At 41.5% G+C, this 20,051-nt stretch overlaps 1 protein-coding gene across 2 annotated transcripts in view; it reads left to right on the forward strand.

The window, feature by feature from the left end:
- The window catches only part of EMB1030 (Alanyl-tRNA synthetase, class IIc), a 348,351-nt gene that overhangs the window by 109,776 nt on the left and 218,524 nt on the right, over positions 1–20,051 (forward strand). Inside the window, exon 4 of one of the 2 annotated variants that reach the window (XM_089405768.1) lies at positions 5,865–6,043. In XM_089405768.1, coding sequence (XP_089261894.1) covers positions 5,865–6,043 — 179 coding nt within the window. Of the gene's footprint in view, positions 1–5,864; positions 6,048–20,051 lie in introns of both variants that reach the window. The other variant, XM_089405769.1, reaches the window with a different exon arrangement.

Consider the following 20,051-nt stretch of genomic DNA (forward strand, 5'->3'; position numbering starts at 1 on the left):
TTCCGCGGACTATTTTTGTTGGAAATACTGAGAGGGGGGGGGGGTGAATCAGTACTTCTTTTCAATTGTTATTTTTACCAATTAAATCATTTATATTTATAACACAAAATGAACAATAGGAATAAAAGCTTTTATTAATATAATCTTTACAATAAATTAGGTACAATATATATAAGGCTCCAACTTGTTGTCAAGCACCAACTTGGACTTTTTGTGAGGCTCCAACCTCCAGGGCACCAGCCCTGTCTTGTCAAGGCACCAACCTTGGATTTAGGAGCACCAACTCCAAGGACACCAATCCTTCCAATCTTGAGGCACCAACCCCAAGGGCTCCGACCCTATCCTGTCAAGGAACCAACCTTGGATTTAGGAGCACCAACTCCAAGGACACCAATCCTTCCAATTCTGAGGCACCAACCTCAAGGGCTTCGACCCTATCTTGTCAAGAAATGTTTTGATTGTATTATACTGCTCTCAAAATCTTCTTCACTGTGTTTTGTCAATCTACAGCTTCACTGCTACATCCATGACAACCTGTCTTCATATGAAGGAGTCTTCACAATTCTTCATATTGCCCAACAAAGTCTGCAAAGTTTACCTCATGATGATTTCAACAATGCATCATGATCTTCAAGATCTGCTGATACTTATCAACAAGATATTTGCGCTAGGCCTCAATGTCTTTTTCAAAACAACTTTGTTTCGACCCTTTGTTCTTATTGTCACAATAACTGCTTCGGGAGTGAGGCTTCAAGAGTAACTGCTTCAAGAATGACTTCTTTAAAGGAGTGATTATTGCAGTTTCATATTGTGCGTTCAATTAAAAAACAACCCTGCCCTGTTCATACTCAGATAATCTTCTTAGATCCGCAGAGCGTCCTATTGAACTGTTATCTGAAATCACTATCAAACACAGGTCCGAGTTTTTCAATAAATAACCTAGTCAACAATATATTTGACGTTCGGCTTCCTTCTTCTTCCCCTAGACCTTTCGGCTTCCTTCTTCACTTGCGCTTTGGCTTCCTTTCTTCTTCCGTTGGACCTTTCGACTTCCTTCTTCGATCGCTTGATCTTCGGCTTCCTCTGCGCTCACTCGACCTTCTTCGCTCGCTTGATCTTCTGCTTCCTCTGCGCTCACTTGACCTTTCGGCTTCCAAATCTTCGGCTTCCTCTGCGCTCACTCGACCTTCTTCGCTCGCTTGATCTTCGGCTTCCTCTGCGCTCACTCGACCTTTCGGCTTCCAAATCTTCGGCTTCCTCTGTCTCTTCGAGTTCACCAATACTCAAAAGACACGTTCATTTGGAAGGAGAGGCCGACTTATGAATATTCATCCAATTACTCATAAACTTGTTTTATTTATGGAGGATTTCATAGGAGAGACCATACCCAATGAGGTCCCACATCCACGTCATCAATTAATCGCAACTTTCAGAGGTCCCACAATCGCAACTCTTAACATCACCGATGTAACATGGCTGATATTCATACTGCCGATGAAATGGACGCGATATAATATTAAGCAGTTGTCAATAGATCCGTCGGGTCCATAGCTCCATTGCAATCGACTGTCTGTCGGCTCCACAAGTCTTATCGCAATCGGCGGTCCGACAGTGACAACCTTTATGATTTGCGTAACTTCCTCGATACCTGGACGCAATATTACATAAAGGTATATTCTATGGAGCTATCGGGTCCACGTAATATATCGCAATCGGCGTTTTGACATCCCTTTGAAACTTTGCGATTACTACAGATGCGATATTCAATAGCTTGTCTTTGATAGATCAGTCGAGTCCACAATTCTATCGCAATCAATGGTTTAACCATCGTTACATATCTTCAAGACTTGTGATATGCGACGAATGCGATATTTCTTTGGGACATATTATAATGGTGCAGCGGGTCCGCATTACATATCACAATCGACGGATTTCAATGTGGCAAGGCTTTAACGAGGCTTGCAATGTGGCAGATGCGATGTCATATTAAGACGTATTGTAATGGGGCTATCGGGTCCGTGTTACATATCGCAATTGGGGGTTTTGAGCAGTGGCATATAATAGAATTGTCGATAAAGTCATCGATATGTTTTCTCTGATGCGTTGTGGACTTTAAAGAGTTTCCACTGCTTATTACTAGGATGTTCCTTAGCTCTTTCGATATCTTAACTCCTCCGATGTGTTAACTCCGACGATACTCCACAATACTCCTCCGATATGTTAACTCCTCTGATACTCTGCAATACTCCTCCGATATGTTAACTCCTCTAATATTTCTCTGATATTTCATGCAATATTACTGTTAACTCCTCCGTTAACACTGTTTATGCACCTTCGCCAATGTGTTCCTCTTTGCTTCTCGTGGCTTCCAATGACCTCTTCCTCTTACGCTTTGGCTTCATGATGGCTTCCGATAAACTGCTTCCGATGAACTCTTCTGATAGCTCTTCTTTGACTGCTCCTGTTCTTGACTTCCATTGGCTTCCAATGTCTTTCCAATGGCTTCCTTGATGGCTTTGCTCCTTGGCTTCTTACTCCTGTTTCTTCACGGATCTGCTTTGCTTCTTGTTGGCTTCATATCATCATTTAGTATCCTAGAATATTGCCATATTGACATTAATGACAATCTAGATCAACAATTTTTTCCAAAAACAATTGTGTCCTATGTATCTTGTTCTTTGCTCAGTTTCCTTGTTTCATGCAAATCAAATTTAAGTAGTGTAGGCTGCAGAAGTAATTTGCTTCAATATTCAGAAGAATAACTTGATGAATGTAATTAAAATCGAGCAGGTGAAGTAGATTCAGATTTACTATAATAGGGGTTCCTTGAGGATTAGGAATTTTCACATGGTATCAGAGCATTGATTTTGAAACAGAGAAGAGCAAATCTAGCGCGGAGCAGAGAGGCCAAAAGCTGCACTTGGTAGCAGTTCGAATCCCCTTGAAAGGATTGCACAGTCCTTACCGGGAAGCAAAAATTATGAGGAAATCTCTCTGAGAGAGTCGATAGAGATGTACGATTTCCAAATCGTGAGCTTGCAGAGGTAGAGGGAGTGATGCAAAGCCTCAACGCAGTGCTTGAAGGGCGCAGTTTCTACCAGGGCAAAAATTTGTTGGAAAAGAGCGAAGACACATAGAAGGGGAATTTTCTCCTTAGAGAACTTTTTGCCAAAAAGTCCGAATTTCTCACTTGCTGGGTAGCTGAGCAGTGACTAGAGGAGTCAGTTCGACAGTTGGGTGAGATGGCATTGCAGGGGCTCAGAGATCAGGACAGGTTGGAAGGAGCTTCCAACTATGTCATATGGAAGAACGAAATCTTCGCTGTTCTGGAGGAGTACGATCTCGAAGCCTACGTCAAAAGTGTTGTAGCTATTCTTGCTGACAATGATCAAAGAAAGAAGTACAAGTCCGAGCAGGGGAAGGCGAAGAGGCTCATTCTCGATGGAGTTCGAGATCATGTGGTCTCACACTTGCAGGGCAAGGATACAGCCCGAGAGATGTGGGAAGCCTTGTCTTCTCTGTATGAAGGCTCTTTCGAACAACAGAAGATGTACCTAGAACAGTAGTTGCAGCAGACATTGATGCAGAAGGGAGGAGTCAACTCCTATCTTCAACGTCTTCAGGATACCAGAGACCAGCGTGTTGCAGTGGGGTCCACTCCTCAGTCAACTGCGATGGTGAGGATAGCCCTGAATGGAGTCTCAGATGAATGGCAAGTCTTCGTCCAAAGCATATTGGGCAGGGAAAGACTACCTTCATGGGAGGAGATATAGGCAGCCCTTCAACAAGAGGAATTAAAGAGGGACCTTGTAATGGTCAACCTCAATGGCAGCAGTGGGAGTGGCACGAAGACCAAGGAGGAGGAGGCGAACACAACTCTAGCATCAAAGGGACAATAGAAGCAGGAGCGGAAGAAGGACATTTCGAAGGTGAAATGTTTTAGTTGTGGCGAGAAGGGCCACTATGCATCCCAGTGTCCTTTGAAGAAAAAGGATAAGGATGAGAAACTTGATCCTAAGGCTGCTCCAACAAAGATTGACAAAGATGAGTTTGCCATGAGTGCCCACGTAGAGCAAGGTTGGCAGCAGCGCAAAAGATTCAGACGGTTAGAGACTAGTAGTAGTTAGATTCCAACATTCATGGTATTTTGCTGAACATAGTTAAGTTCAGTTAATTTTGGATTTTTTTCAGTTGCTTCTCTCTGCAACTGAGTCGCAGTACGAATAACAAAACTTTGGAAAGTCCTATTCTTAAGGCTTTGATACCAATTTATATGAGAATAGTACCAAAAATGTGAATAGTCGCACATGAGAAAAGCACCCGAGAGCATTCAATATTCCCCATGGGATTGTGGTGTAGCTGCCAGCAGCAAGCAGGAAGTTGATTGGATTTGTATTAACATGGAGAGCTAGGTTCAAAACCCCCTGAGTAGGTGCAGATGAGGTTAGGTGCAAGTTTTGGGTGACTTCGACAACATAGATACATCCCACAGTGTGTGGCAGCTTAGTCAAAGAGATTTTATAAGATGTATTTACCAAAAAAAAGGTATGGAAGTATTAGAGAGGAGGTTCCCTGAACTGTACAATCATTTATCTTACTCTATATGGCATACAAAATTGTGGGGGAGTGATCAAAGTTGACCATGTCTTTGATAAAATACAATAAAGTGGGTGAATGATCAATTTAGATTAAGTCACCCAAGTGAGTTAATGATAATGTGCAAAATAGGAAAGTGCAAATATAATACATGTTAACACATGCTCACTAGATACTCATCTAAAAGTTAGGGTTTTAGGGCTGCAAACTTTGCATTGTTTTGTGTTTTAATTTTATATTTACTTTTCCGAAAATAATTTTTTTGGAGTACGTGCCAGCTTGATGTAAGCCAGAAAAAGGTGCTTAAGTAAAGCCCCAGGTTCTTCCAACCTGGAAATGTATTCCAAGTGGATCGGGATACAGATCTGCAGAAATGTGGTTCTTAGATCATCCATAGTTGGAGCTGGTAATACAGTTTCTAAGTATTTAGTTAGTTTGTGGGATCCTAAATGAACGTTTAGTATTTTTGACAAGAAAGATCATATGAAACCTAGAAATGGTAAAAATTATAAGAACTGGATTATTCTTTTTCTTTTGTGCTGTGGCTCTTTTGGAAAATTTTCTTGGAACTCAATTCCTTTAGTTCATTTTTCTTAAATAGAATGGTCTTGTTTTCAGAAATGAAAGCACATTGCATTTTTAAGCCTTGAACGTCATTTTCTTCTTGGTTTCTTGTTGCTTTCCAGTGTTAATGCAACTATTCTTGTCTGCTTATTTGAAAGGAATTAACTACTGTTCTTTATATGTGCTAGTATGTCTTTTGATTCCTTATAATATCAACAATACATTCCTTGTTTTCTTCTTCAAACTGCATTCCCTGTACAACCATAAATATCTGATATGCTAAGTCACATGACACCATGACACCGGACACAGGATGCAGAAATATGAGTGTCTGACTTGGGACATGGCTACCCCAGCAGGACATGGACGACATGTTATAATGTGTGTGTGTATTGATGTAATTTGTTATGTTTATATTGTGTTGGCTAACTTTAGAAAGCTTCATATACTTCTGAGCTAATGAACTCATTTTTTACCCTAAAATTTGTTCATAAATTTGCTGGAACAATTTTCTGCCATTACTTGTCTTAGGGTAAGAGTGAATGCCAGTTACTGGCTTGCTGAAAAATAGTTTATTGGTGGTTCATGGAGATTGAATAGGTTTCTTCCCTCCAAGATCATCAAAAAACATATTTGATTTTTCTGGTCAGATTGAATCTTAACTTCTAATGCCTATGATACCTAAACAAGGCATTTTGTTGCAGGCACCTAGGCAAGTGCTTCGTGCTACTACTGCTCAAAAATGCATTAGAACTAATGATGTGGAGAATGTGGGCCGGACTGACAGACACCACACATTTTTTGAAATGCTTGGTAACTTCAGTTTTGGAGACTACTTCAAGCAAGAGGCTATTAGATGGGCATGGGAGCTTGCAACTAAGGAGTATGTATGCGCTTTAACCCTTTTGGAAATTTTAGTTTGAATTAAACATGCAAAGCTCATATCAAATATTTCTTGGAACTAAATCGGATTACAAAGGAAATTCTTTTCTTTTCTAATCTGCAAGAATAATACACAGATGACAGAAATCACATACAGATGATTCTACACAGATTGATTAGAGAACAAGTGTAATGGCACATCGACCAATTATATTCAGGGAAATAATATTAATATAATAGACTGTGCCGTGGGTAATACAAAGAGAGGGGGACTATAAATATCATTAGAGTGACCTTTCTGATGAACAGACATGACTTAATTAAATAATAAGAAATAATAATTGATAATTACTATTATTCCTAACTTAATTCGTAAAATGCCCCTCTTCTTGAAATATGTTTTCCTAAAACTGATGAAATGCTTAAGGAGGGAAATTGTTCAAGGATAATGACATTTTCCCATTTGTCAACTTCGTCTAACAATTTCTTTTGTTTTTTTTTATATATTCTACAATTTATTGATTTCTAAGTTGTCTAACATTACAAAAATGACTAGATCACTAAATGTCGAAAACCTAGATAGGATTGAGAAGGAGATACACAAAATAACACAATATGATATTAAGAAAATACTTCAGCAACTTGCAACGAGATTCACCTCTTTTAGTTGAGCAAGTCTTATTCCCAAAACCCTAAAAGCTAATAATAATTGAAAATCCTAAATTGTAGCTTAAGTCACTACAATGACTTTATTATGCATTCAAGCCTTATATTCTGTTGTAGCGGCTACAAACACCCTTCAAAATTTTGCTTATGCTTCCTTTTTGAGCCTCCCTTCTAAATCACAGCAGCGCATCTTGCATTGATCTAGGTACTTGTGCTTTGATTGGGCCTCATTCTTTGCATCTTGGCTTGTGTTTGCTTACTTGGTTTACTGTCTAACCCACAAGCCGATCTCTTGACTTGGTCTTTCGAGAGTTCCAGGCTTACCTTAGTGAACTGTGCAATCCTTGAGGGCCACTGGCTTTGCTCTTGGGAATTGCGCAGTCTTGACTGACAGTGGGCCTTGTGCCCAGGAATTGCGCAAAATTGGATAGCAGCTATGAAACCGGATTCGTCCAAAACCCTTGACGAATCGCGAATCGCTCGAATCCGACACGATTCTCTGCGGATTCGTGTCAAGATTTCAGGGCACGTCGTGTCCTCTTGTGGCACGTCGTGTCCAGCAACGGGTCGCGAATTTCCAATCGTGTCTCGAATTTTATGACGAGTCCTGGTTTGCGGATTCGTTTCGAGGGCTCGGAACTGCGGCTAGGTTAAAAGGGGGCGTGTCTCTCTCAGTTGACGGCTCATTCAGTCATTCTGCAAGTCAGTTGGCAATTGCAAAGGATTGCTCTGTTGCAGCGAGGAGCGGACCGCCCAACGTCCACAGTCCACCCAACGTCCACAGTCCAGTTTAAACTTCAAGTTCTGACTCTCTGAGGTAAGTAGTCCACGGTCTTTGTATCAGGCTATCAGCGGTGCGGCGTGCCGGTTATAAAATTATAATTTATGAATCATGATGAAATTCGAGTGCGTTGAACGGTTGAAACTTGAACCACATTTATGTTACAGTTAAAAAAATATCTCAAACCCCTCACAAATGCTAAACCGTAAACCTGTAGACTCAGCTGTCGTACTTGCTATAACTTCTGTTACGGGTTACCTGTATTTACTATTAATATGAATTCTCAGATTCTGGGTTAACCGTTAAATTGATTGTTGAGTCCAAATGATATGAAATTATGTGTATTTTGCATGCTGTTTACATGAATGAAATCTTTTAAATTTTAATCCATGTTGCTTCAATTCTGCTGCAACATGGTCAAATGATGGTAGTCGAGTAGATGCATAGAACTTCACACACAGGATTAAAAAATTAAACATACGATGATATTGTTTTTATATGGTAACATGGAGAAAAAAAATTGCATGATGACTGCAAGACAAAAAAGCTAGTTGTCAGCAACTTACTTATTATACCAGTATTATTTTAAGGATTGGGTAGGATAGAATTTGTAGGCTTCAACAGCCTAAAGCCCGTCCCATTTGTCATAGAAGCGTGTCAATCAACTTTCCTTTTAAATGAAATGCAACATCCATTATATGCTTGTTACAAGGACAGTATCTATATTTAATATTTATCAATTTTACAGCTTTAATAGAACATGTTCAACACTTTGTTAATGTACATGTAAAGCTCAAGAAATTAAAAACAAAATTTGAGGCATTATTTCTCTTCATAAATAACAGGATGTCAATAAAAAAAAGAGGTTCTGGTTATCAAACAACAAGCATGAATAGACTGGCATAGATTCGGCTTCAACCTTGGCTCTGTTACACTCCTAGAAGGATCAAAGAACAATGAGATCTACACCTCAAGTTTATATCCTTCTTTGCTTTTAAAATATTAGAGATCAGGATGGATCCATGCTGGTTCTAGCAGTGAAGGGCAGGCTGCAACACTCCTGTCCTACAGATGTCCCCAATGTTGACATAGTCACAATTTCCGTGATATCAATCTCAGAGCTTATCTCACAGTATATCGATCTACCTCCTTGCTATATTAATAATTTAAAAATTAATATGTATATTAATATCAGTTGAAATTACAATTCGAATTAGTGTTGATTCTTGTTCATTTCTTTTGCATTTTTAAATTTTGACAGCAGTTTGTTCATTTTTTTTACAGGTTGAGGTAACATGGCTCAATCAAAGGCAGCAAGGAAGGGCAAGAATGTCATGGGTAGAGATGCCCTTCCTCCCCCAATATCATCAGAGTCTGCTGCAAGTAATGTTGAGGGAAGAGGACTTAAAGACAATGATAAATATCCATTGTGGAAATATGTCACAAGAGAGGATGGGCCAAACAACAAGGGAAAAGGAGGAGGCAATGTGCAATGGAAATGCAACTTTTGTAACATTTCTTTCAAAAGCACATATTACCGTGTGAAATCACATTTGTTGGCTATACCTGGTTGTGGGATTGGATCTTGTAAAACTATTACTTCACAAAAGAGAAAAGAATTGGAAAAGGAGGCCAATGTTGGTATGGAACATGTGGCACTGGCTTCAAAATCAAAAGCACCCAAGGGCAAGAATGAAGACCCCCTTCCATTTTTGAGGAAAGCCACCACCAAATTTTCATTTGAGAGTTCTACTTCTACTGAGGGACAAGCATTAAAAAGAAGATCACTTGGTCCAATGGACAAGATTTTCCAAAAAGAGAGACGGGAAGAGCTTGATCTCACCATTGCCTTCTTCTTCTATCAAAACTTCATATCATTTAATGTTGCACGTTCACCTTTATTTGTTGAGATGTGCCGAGCTCTAACTCAAGGGGCTCCAGCAGGGTATGTGCCTCCTGGGTCAGAGAAGCTGAGAACCACATTGTTGACGAAGGCAAAAAAAGAGGTGAAAAAAATGCTTGAGCCTATTATGGCATCATGGCCAACATCTGGGGTTAGCATTGTTTCTGATGGATGGACAGATCCAGCACGACACCCAATCATCAACTTCATGGTGTCTTCCTTGAATGGTCCAGTTTTCCTGAAAGCAGTGGATACACTTGGCGAATACAAGGACGCACAATTTATGGGTGAGTTATTTATTAGAGTTGTTGAAGAGGTAGGTGTTGAATCTTGTGTGCAAATCATTACAGATAATGCACCTGTTTGCAAGGCGGCTGGCATGATTGTGGAAGCTAAATATCCACAAGTGTTTTGGACACCTTGCATTGTCCATTCATTGAACTTAGCACTGAAATCCATTGCTTCTAATGTGCTTTGGATTGGAAGCATTATTGAGGATGCAAGACATATCCGTAACTTTGTGCAAAATCATACAAATGCCCTCACTATCTACAAGGAGTACAACAATCTATCATTGTTGAAGATTGCTGATACACGGTTTGCATCTTCATTCATGATGTTGAAGAGGTTGAGGGAGGTCAAGACTGCTCTTGGGTCCATGGTTATTTCTGAGTTTTGGTCTTTTTGGAGAAAGATAGATCAGGCAGCCTCTAAAAGAGTGAAGGACACGGTACTAGATGATGCTTGGTGGGAGAGGGTAGATCTAATTATTCGGATCATGGACCCTATCATCTCTTTGCTTCGAGTTGTAGATACAGACAAACCCATCCTATGAGAGGTTTATGAGGGATGGGATTCCATGATTGAGTCTGTGAGGAGCATTATTCTACAGAGTGAGTGCCCCCAGTATGAGACATCACCAGAGGCCTTCTACGATACCATACATGATATTCTTGTCCGCAGATGGGACAAGAATTGTACACCTTTACATTGTTTGGCTCACTCATTGAACCCCAAATACTACAGCCATGAGTGACTGAATGGTGGACCTTCCCGCAGATTCCCTCCTCACATGGATGGTGAAATCTCACAGGGGAGGAAAGAGGCATTGAGGCGGATTTATCAGGATAGTGCATTGCTTGCTGAGGTGGAGGATGCCTTTGCAGAGTTTTCCACTGGCACTAGTCGATTTGGAGGTTATGATGTGATTAGAGACAGGGGGCTTAAGAATCCCTATTCTTGGTGGGCAAATCATGGGGCAACAAGCCCTCCTCTTCAGCAGTTAGCCATGAGGCTCCTCTCTCAGGTGACTTCATCCTCTTGTTGCGAGAGGAATTGGAGCACATATGGGAATTTGCATACTGTGAAGAAGAGCAGGCTTGAGCAGTCCAGGGCAGAGACAATGGTGTATGTGCACACCAATCTTCGTCTTATTTACAGGTAGAGGGAAGAGTGGTTGAGGGGAAAGACAAAGATGTGGGATGTCTTTCCTGATGATATGGGTCTGGACACCACTGTTGAGTTGGCATTGGCCAACATGGATCTCAGTGATCCAGTGCTTGAGCCTGTTAGATTTGATGACTTAGAGGGGTCAACCTCCATACCAGCAGATGCAGAGGCGACTATGGATACAGGGGAGGAGGAGGATGCAGAGGAGAGCAGTGGGGACCATGATGATGGGGACAGTGATGCTGATTCTGATGTTGATTGATGCCTTGAGGCTTGTATACCTATAGTTGTTTTATATTTTCTATTTCTATTTGCCATTGGCATTGCACCAACACTACCTATGTAACAGATTTTGATTTGATGACTTAATGAGAAAACTACAGTTGTCAGTGTGTTTATCATTTATGTTTATGTGACCAGTACCACTGACATTTATTTGAATTTTGTATGTACTATGCATGCTAATAGTAATAGCTATAGATGAAGAATCAAATTCAAGATCTATGTTTGAAATCAATAAATTTGTATCATTAATTAAAATTTGTGTAAGAAATATGCTAATATCTAATTTTTAATATATATATATATTTAAATATATATATATATTTTTTTAATAAAATAATATATAAGTTTATAACGTGTCCTAACGTGTCCTGTTTCGGGGGTCAGCGTGTCCCGAATCCGACACCACGAATCCCAAATCCTACGTGTCCCGAATCCCCGTGTCAGGTGACTTAGGATAGCAGCCAACCTTGACCTGGGAAATGGCGTAGAACATGAGAGGTAGCGCAGAGCCACTCATCCCAGAAATTGCGCAAAACCAACTGAGCTCAGAAACTGCTCAGTGCATGAACTAGAGAGTTGCCCAGTTCTTCCCAGAACTGCATAATCTTTCCGGGCAATGCATGGCAGTTTTCCTGAAAAGCAAAAAACATTCCTAGGAAGTAGGGATCTGTTATTAGTTTCCCGAAGTTGGCGCATTGCTATCTTTAGAAGTTTCCGCCAAGTGTCCCCTTTTGTCCTTGATCTCGGGCATACGCGTCATAAATTCCAATTTGCTCAATTCTATGTAATGGACACCTCTAGAGCTCACTTATACATTCGATCATCAAGCTCTAGCATTCCCGAGGAAATCAAGGAACCTTCGTAGCACCATCGTCGCTTTTTCGGGTGAGTTTTGCTTTTATTGTCTTTTGCCGTTTTTTTTGTCGATTTTTGTTGTTTAGCTTTTGAGAGTGTTGTTTCACTTGTTTCTATGAACAACTGCTCACCTTTTAACTTGTTTTAGATTGTAGAAGTGTTGTTTCAAGTTATAGATTGCCTTTCCCAAGTGTCGCATGTGTTTTCCTGTGATTGCACCAACAGTTGCCGTTGCGGCGACACCCTTCACATGTTTCGTTTTCCTACAATTTGATTGATTCCTGCACTCGTTTCACTTGCATGCATCATCACTTAGTCAAATATGCACTCAACATCACACTATCCTTCTAATCTGCTTGATGTCACACTCCCCATGGGGAGATCTGGGCCTCCCCTTGCATGCATCTCCCACTTCACTGCATGCACTACGCAATCTGGGAGCTCAAGGCCTCTGCCTTGGCTTTTGGAATTGCGCAGAGCCTGTCCTGGCCTGGTTGCAACTGTGCACTGCATAGTTCCAGGAGCCAGTGTCCCAACATGGCCACTAAGACTGTGCAATGCGCAGTCTCTCCGAGGCCCTGGCCCAGACTAAACTGCGCATTGCGCAGTTCCAGTCATCAAGCTTCCACACTGACTGCTGGGACTATGCAGTGCACAGTTCCCACAGTTAGTCAGTCACCCTTGTTAGTCAAAATTGCGCAATCCCTCTCATCATATGCCCTGATTGCTGCTTGATCATGCTGTGAAGTTAGATTTGTAAGAGCTAATGTTTGCTTGCCATGAGTGTCCTTTCTGTCCCACAGGTACCACACTCATGAAGCACTTCTCTCCAACAATCATTGTACCATGGCACCAAAGAGAGTTGCTTCAAGAGAGACCACTGAAAGCAGTATTGGGGAAGCAGTTGAGCAAGCGCCAGTTTACTTGCCAATATATGCAAACACTCAACTATTTATAGAAAAGGAGTCAACACTAACATGGCAGCAAGTCCAACAACAATCGTAGAGGGCGACAATCCAGTACAAGATCAAGGAAAGAGGAATTTGCTGACACAATAAAGGGAGAACAAAGCTACAGAGTGAAAGTGGATTCAATTTTCATACAGGCATCTTTGGCAACAGAAACAAAAGGAAGTAGAGGACATAGACAGGAGAGCAGAGGAAGAGAGAAAAACAAATCTTGGAGGTAGCAGAATTGAGATCATAGCAAGCAGAACAAGAACTAAAGGAAGAACGAGAGCCGAGGAAGAAAGAACAGGAAGAGAAGCAGAAGCAGGAGGAAGAACAAAGGCAAGGCGCAATGACAGAGCAAACAACGCCAATATAGGTTGATGAGTCGGAACAACCAACAATTGAGGAAGAGAGTGAACAGATGCATGTTCCCTCACTGATGCTAAACAAAAGAACCAAATCCGGCTAGAGATCGATGAATGCATGGAGCAGCGAAGACGAGAGGCCACCAGGGAAGACTTGGAGTTGAACGCACACAACATGCAGCAGTGCATCGGTGGTCCGGTCAAGGTTAACACTATGCTGCACATGCTTTAGAATGAGTTGGATACAAATTCCAAGACCATATCGCCGGATGGCATGGAGGCAGGAGTTTGATTTCAGAAAGACACCATCAAGTAATTTGGGAAGACCATCATATAGTACCAAGCTTGGCACCAATATGTGATCGAGAAGCACCAAGTGGAGGTTGTTGAGTTGGTCTTTCCCAAAACTTAAGAGTCATAGTGTTTTGTCTTGTTAGGCTATCTCTAGCCTATTTTGTCTCACGTGGGTATATGTGGAAATTGTAATATTATTTGTAAATATGTTGTAGGTGAAATTCCAAGTGTCATTAGTGGAATTTGAAAGGTCATCATGTTATGTAATGAGTTATTTGTAAAGAAATTGAAGCAAAGAGTCACAAAGGGGAATGTCAAGGGTCACCCTACTCTTTGTTATAAATAGAACCTCATAACTCATAGAACGAGCTTTTGGGAGCCAAGCTTTTGGCTAGGCTTAGGCTTAGAAAAGGCATGAGAGTATTGTGACGAGCCTTAGCTTCTCCATAGCGTAGAGCGAGTATACTTCTATGGAGGAGCATGTGTTCTTGATTGTAATGTTCCACTATTGGGGCTAGTGGCCGTCAATGGTGTATGTATGGATGGAACTTCCACTTATAATAATAATATCAGAGCCAACACGCTTTCATGCATATGTTTTTATTGTAGTTGGACTATTTTGGTTTCTTTAGCAATGTATGTTGTTTAACTTATGCATTTGCTTATGAACTACTTTGTGTGCAATTGTACGAATCTTGTTGAATGTGTGTTGTTGGATTAAACCATCATTTTAATTTGTGGACTATTCTGCATTTTAGTTTGTGATGTCATTCTGCTAGTGTGTTCCTTTCAAGCTGCGTATTATTACAGGCTTCTAAGGGCACACTTCCTTTTCCCCTCCATGTGTTAAAACCTTCATGCATCGCCCTTGACTCTCCACAGGGTCACATACTTGCTCTCACCCAAAGTTATAATACTTACCTCTGCGCACTACCGCTGTCAAGGCATTACACTACCACCCACTGTTGGGACTCCTACTCCAAACGGTTTGAGGTCTAGTTGGGACTTTTTATCGAGGAGATCCCTTGAATGTTGTTGGGTCCAACATCGTCAACATTTCTGGCACTAGAAGGAGGGCTAGATGACAAGCTGAGCCTTTGAAGTTTGTTTTGAATTTCTACACATATTTCATGACTTCTGTCCAAATCACAACCTCGACATGTTTCTCTAACTTTGCTGATTTTGATGTGCTGGCGAGCATTATAGATAAATTGTCCAAATATAATTCAATGGCGACAATAAAACACCCTTGTTCAAGCAGACAGTTGTCTTTGTTGGCTTCTGTGACAGGCATGATGTCCCCTCAGATGACATTTCCCGTTGGTTGTTCGCTTTCACGTTCGAAGGGTGCGCAAAGCAATGGTGTCACGCATTGCCCGCGGCATTTATACACTATTTTGATCACATGTTCAGAGAATTATGCTGTTGTTTCGTTCTTTATGACTGTAAAGCACTTAATAAAAAAAATATAAAATTGCGAAAATCACCTGACAAATCTCTTGAGCACTTTCATGATCGTTTTCTTCATTACTGTTATGAATTTCCTAAAGATGAAGTTGACTGGGAATTTTTGGAGGAAATATTTCAATATCTTGTTCACATTTCTGAGAATCCACATGAGTTAGAATCTTTTGAACCTCTCCCAACATACCTCGGTGTTAGAGCTTCTAAATCTGAGACGAACAAGGTTGCTGTCCCAAGTGACCCTCCGTCCCCTTCTCATCAAACAACTCTAGCTCCGCAGGTCGAGGTGGGAGAAGTTGAGAATCCACCTGTTGATCTGTCACCATCTCCTCCTACCCCACCTGCTCAGGATTTCTGTGCAGATTTGGATTGTAAGCCTGATGGTTGTCATGTGGTCTCATCTCATCATCCTCTGTCCTTCGGTTCCTTTGATCCTCTAGATTTTGGTGTGTTGTATTCATCTGTCTCGGATCTCACATGTGATGTTCATGAGGATCAAGTTTTGGATGAAGTTGGTGTTGAACAACCAACCTGCGCTATTATTTTTGATGAGTATGTGTGGGAGTCTGAACAAGAATCTACGGTGAAGGATGACCTCCTTTTGTCCACACCTTGTCCACTTTATCCTAACATCTTCCACGATTCTTCCGTTTTTGTTCCATCTTATGAAAATTCATTTTTGGATTTTTCTAATTTTGATCATTCACAGAACACATGGGATGTCAGTCTTTCATTTGATTGCAGAGAGGACAAACCTATTTTCCCGAATCCTCCCAATCTCTCATCTTACCTTTCCAGAAACATAGAGGGTGAAATTTCTCGGTTTTCATCACCCCGTCTTTATGATTTGCCAAATCATGAGGATGTCATTGTTCATCTTGAACTTTCTGATCGTGGCTGTCGTGATCTCTTCATTCATTAATCCGATCACGATTCTGATTCGCCTGCTGTTGATCTTTCTTAGCCACCGATCTTTGATGATCCATCTTTTGATGAGTTGGAAACTCCTCAAGCTGCCGAGGCACTACAGCCCGAGCTGATGGTCATGCCAGGTTCTCGTAGCTTTGATGTTAGTTCCACGGCTGATCAGAAATCTGTTGAATCTATCCATCACTTTGTTGTTCACATTGAAGATCAATATATTTCACAGTTTTCGTATCCTCCACTAGAATTACACGATCTTACCGCTCATGCATTGGAGGAGTCGTGCGTAGCAAGCATTGTTGCGAAACAAAAGTTTTTTTCTTTCTTTATGCTTGCTCGGTTTTCAAGTTCGAAGGTGTGTACATGCTTGTCTTTCATGCGCACTGTAACAAGACACCATGATACATCCGCAAAGTGCCTTCCATGTTCTTTTCGTTTTTACTTTTCTGTGGATGCATAAGCTTCAAATGTTTTGGTGTACATTGTTGTATCTTTCTTGTTTGTTGGTTTGCTTGCATATCTTTCTTGTCAATCATGCTCTCGCGTACATGGGCCAACCAATGCACCGATGGCTGCATTTGAAGTATCACTTTATGTGAGTTGGCCTATTCTCTGCTTAGGTTAGGAGTAGGAGTAGTGTTTGGTTTTCTTGTTTTGTTTCCTAATTTGTTTATTTCGTTTTGCTTTCTCTTGCTTCTTTCCTTTGTTGTTTGCATTTGCACCTATAGGTTAGTTTCCGCATGAAATCGTGTTTGGCTTCTTAGACAAGCAGGGTGAAATCCAAGAGGAGCTTGTACAACTATCAACACTTGGTTATCTGTCTATTCCCTCTCTTTATGTGAATCTTGCATTTCTTCCCGTTGATGATACCCTCATGGAAAATACATTCTTTTTAGAGAGAGTCATGGTGGAATCACAATCCTTGCACTCTTAACTAGTACCGCCTACTCTAATCGGTTTTCTATATTCGGTTAACCCTTGTCAACTCAGTCAAGTAGAGTAAGGAGAGAGGGAAAACCTTAAAAAGTATGTCAGAGGTATATATAAATATCCTTCTCTAAAGGGACAACCTCTTCTGCTCTCAATAAGTCGTGATCCCTCTTCCGCCTCATGAAATAAATAATTTCCTTTGCACAGTTCTTTGAAAAATGAAAATGAAATAAAGGCGAAAGAAGAGAAAGGTTTCCTGCGTATAGAGGTGAAGAAAGTAACTCCGTCGTGGTACTGTCCAGGCTCGCCAGCAACGAAGCAATGCTTGTGTTCCTGAAGTGACTTTGCCGGGGTATTGTCTAGGCCTATTGGCAGCGGAGCAACACCAAAGATGAAACTAAAACTCTAACAATCTATATTATTTGTGCATTTATATACCCCTCATCCCCAATCGAAACAACTCAGTTTGACTTGGCTTGGTATGTGTGTTGCCGATAAAGAGAATGGTAGTGCCTACATCTTTAACTCAAGCTAGTGAAGAAGTTATGATAATTGAAGAATTGAACAGTACTTTCGGAAGAGTTAAACTCGCTTTGCATGAGACAAGGTCCATACAGAGAGCTGGAGTTCTACCAGTGTGTTGCCAATGCTGTAGCGGCTACAACCACCCTCCAAAATTTTGCCTATGCTTCGTTTTGGGACCTCCCTTATAAATCACAGTAGCTCATCTTGCACTAATCTAGGTACTTGTGCTTTGATTGAGCCTCATCCTTTGCATCTTGGCTTGTGTTTGCTTACTTGGTTTACTGTCTAACCCACTAGTCGATCTCTTGATTTGGTCTTTCGACAGTTCCGTGCTTGCCTTAGAGAATTGTGCAATCTTTGAGGGCAACTGGCCTTGCTCTTGGGAATTGCGCAGTCTTGACTGACAGTGGGCCTTGCGCCCAGAAATTGCGCAGAACTGGATAGGAGCTAGCCTTGCGTTGGGAAATTGCGCAAAACACGAGAGGCAACCCAAATCCATTCAACCTAGAAATTGCATAGAACCAATTGTGCTTAGAAACTGCTCAGTGCATGAACTAGAGAGTTGCCCAGTTCTTCCGAGAACTGCGCAATCTTTACAAGCAATGCATTGCAGTTTTCCTAAAAATGCAAAAAAAGAAAAAAGAATTCCTAGGAAGTAGGGATCTATTATTAGTTTCTCGAAGGTGGCACATTGCTATCTTTAGAAGTTTCCGCCAAGTGTGGCTTTTGTCCTTGATCTCGGGCATATGTGTCATAAATTCCAATTTGTTGTATTCTATGTAATGGATGCCTCTAGAGCTCATTTATACATTCTATCATCAAGCCATAGCATTCCCGAGGAAATTAAGGAACCTTCAGAGCGTTGTCGTCGCTTTTCGGGGTGAGTTTTGCTTTTATCGTCTTTTGCCGCTTTTTTTTGTCACTTTTTGTTGTTTAGCTTATGAGGGTGACGTTTCACTTGTTTCTATGAACAATTGCTGGTGTTTTAACTTGTTTTAGCTTGTAGAAGTGTTGTTTCAAGTAATAGATTGACTTTCCCAAGTGTCGTATGTGTTTTCTCGTTTTTGCACCAACGGTCGCCGTTGCGGCAACTCCCTTCACATGCTTCATTTTCCTTCTATTTGATTGATTCCTGCACTCGTTTCACTTGCATGCATCATCAGTTAGTTAGATCTGCACTCAACATCACACTATCCTTCAGATCTGCTTGATTTCACACTCTCTATGGGCAGATTTGGGCCTCCCCTTGCCCGAATCTCACACTTCACTGCATGCACTGTGCAATATGGGAGCGCAAGGCCTCTGCCTTGGTTTCTGGAATTGCGTAAAAACTATCCTAGCCTGGCTGCAGCTGCGCACTGCGCAATTCCAAGAGCTAGCCTCCCGACGTGGCCATTTTGCGCAATCTCTCCCAGGACCTGGGCCAGACTGAACTACGCATTGCACAGTTTCAGTCATCAAGCTTCCACACTGACTGCTGGGACTGCGCAGTGCGCAATTCTCATAGCCAATCAGCCACCCCTGTCAGTCAAAACTTCACAATCCCTCTCATCATGCCCTGGTTGCTGCTTGATCATGCTATGAAGTTAGATTTGTAAGAGCTAATATTTGCTTGCCATGAGTGTCCTTTCTGTCCCACATGTTGATTTGGGGTAGCATCGGATGTGCTCTAGCCATGAAATTTGGTGGAGAGGTTGGGGCACATGAGATCTCCAATACCCAGAAAGGGTTTGGGCGGATTCTAAACAGTTCAGGAGATATTAAAATAATTAATATTTTTAATGAAGTCCCCAAGTCTAAACTTTGGGAAATTAAAATATTAATGTGGATTAATATGAAACTGTTTTAGAATGGTCCAAAAGACATGGATCAAGACAGATCTAATCTTAGCCGTTGATTAGGGACTTAATCTCGGCTGTTGATATGTCAATAGGAAAAGTATAAGAGGAGGCTTGAGGGTCACTTGGAGAGTACACCAGAGTGATCAGTCTTTCTATTCTCTAGAGTGGGGTTTGCTAAGAGAGATAGAATTAGTGATCGGGAGTTGCAGCTGAGGGGCATTGAGCACAGAGAGTCAGAGAGGTAGAGATAGTGCCGGGAGAGCAGCGCAGTAGCCGGGGAGAGTGACGTAGTAGTAGCCAGAGCTCACGCAGGGCCACGTAGAGGTAGCCGAGAGTTGCGCAGAGCCTCAAAAAGGCCAGCCTTGTCGACGCAGAGGGCCAGAAGGTTGACGCAGGGCCTCCTAAGGCTGATGCAGACCCATTTAGGGTGACGTAGGGCCAACGCTGGGGAGAGAGGGGCTGACGCAGTCCAGAAAGGGCGGACACTGGGGTTTCTGGGGCAGATTGGTGCTGAGGAGCTGTCGGAAGGATTATAAGGGGTTTCAACCAAGAGATTTGTTAGACACTGAGAGGTATTACCGCCAAGGAAATTCTCTGTTGGGTAGGTCAGTTTCGGCACCCATATTGTACTTTGTGATTGCTTAATAAGAAAACCGTCAGATAGTTGCACCGATTTTCCCACATTAGGTTTTTCCAGGGACATTGGTCCAAAAATAATGGTGCCATATGGTGTGATTGTTTCTATTTCCTTTAGTTGCTGATTTGTAATATGTTGAG

Source organism: Pinus tabuliformis, chromosome 2_2, assembly GCF_031772625.1.
Source record: "Pinus tabuliformis cultivar Carrire ecotype Pingquan chromosome 2_2, CPIR1, whole genome shotgun sequence".
NCBI classification, from domain to species: Eukaryota; Viridiplantae; Streptophyta; class Pinopsida; order Pinales; family Pinaceae; genus Pinus; species Pinus tabuliformis.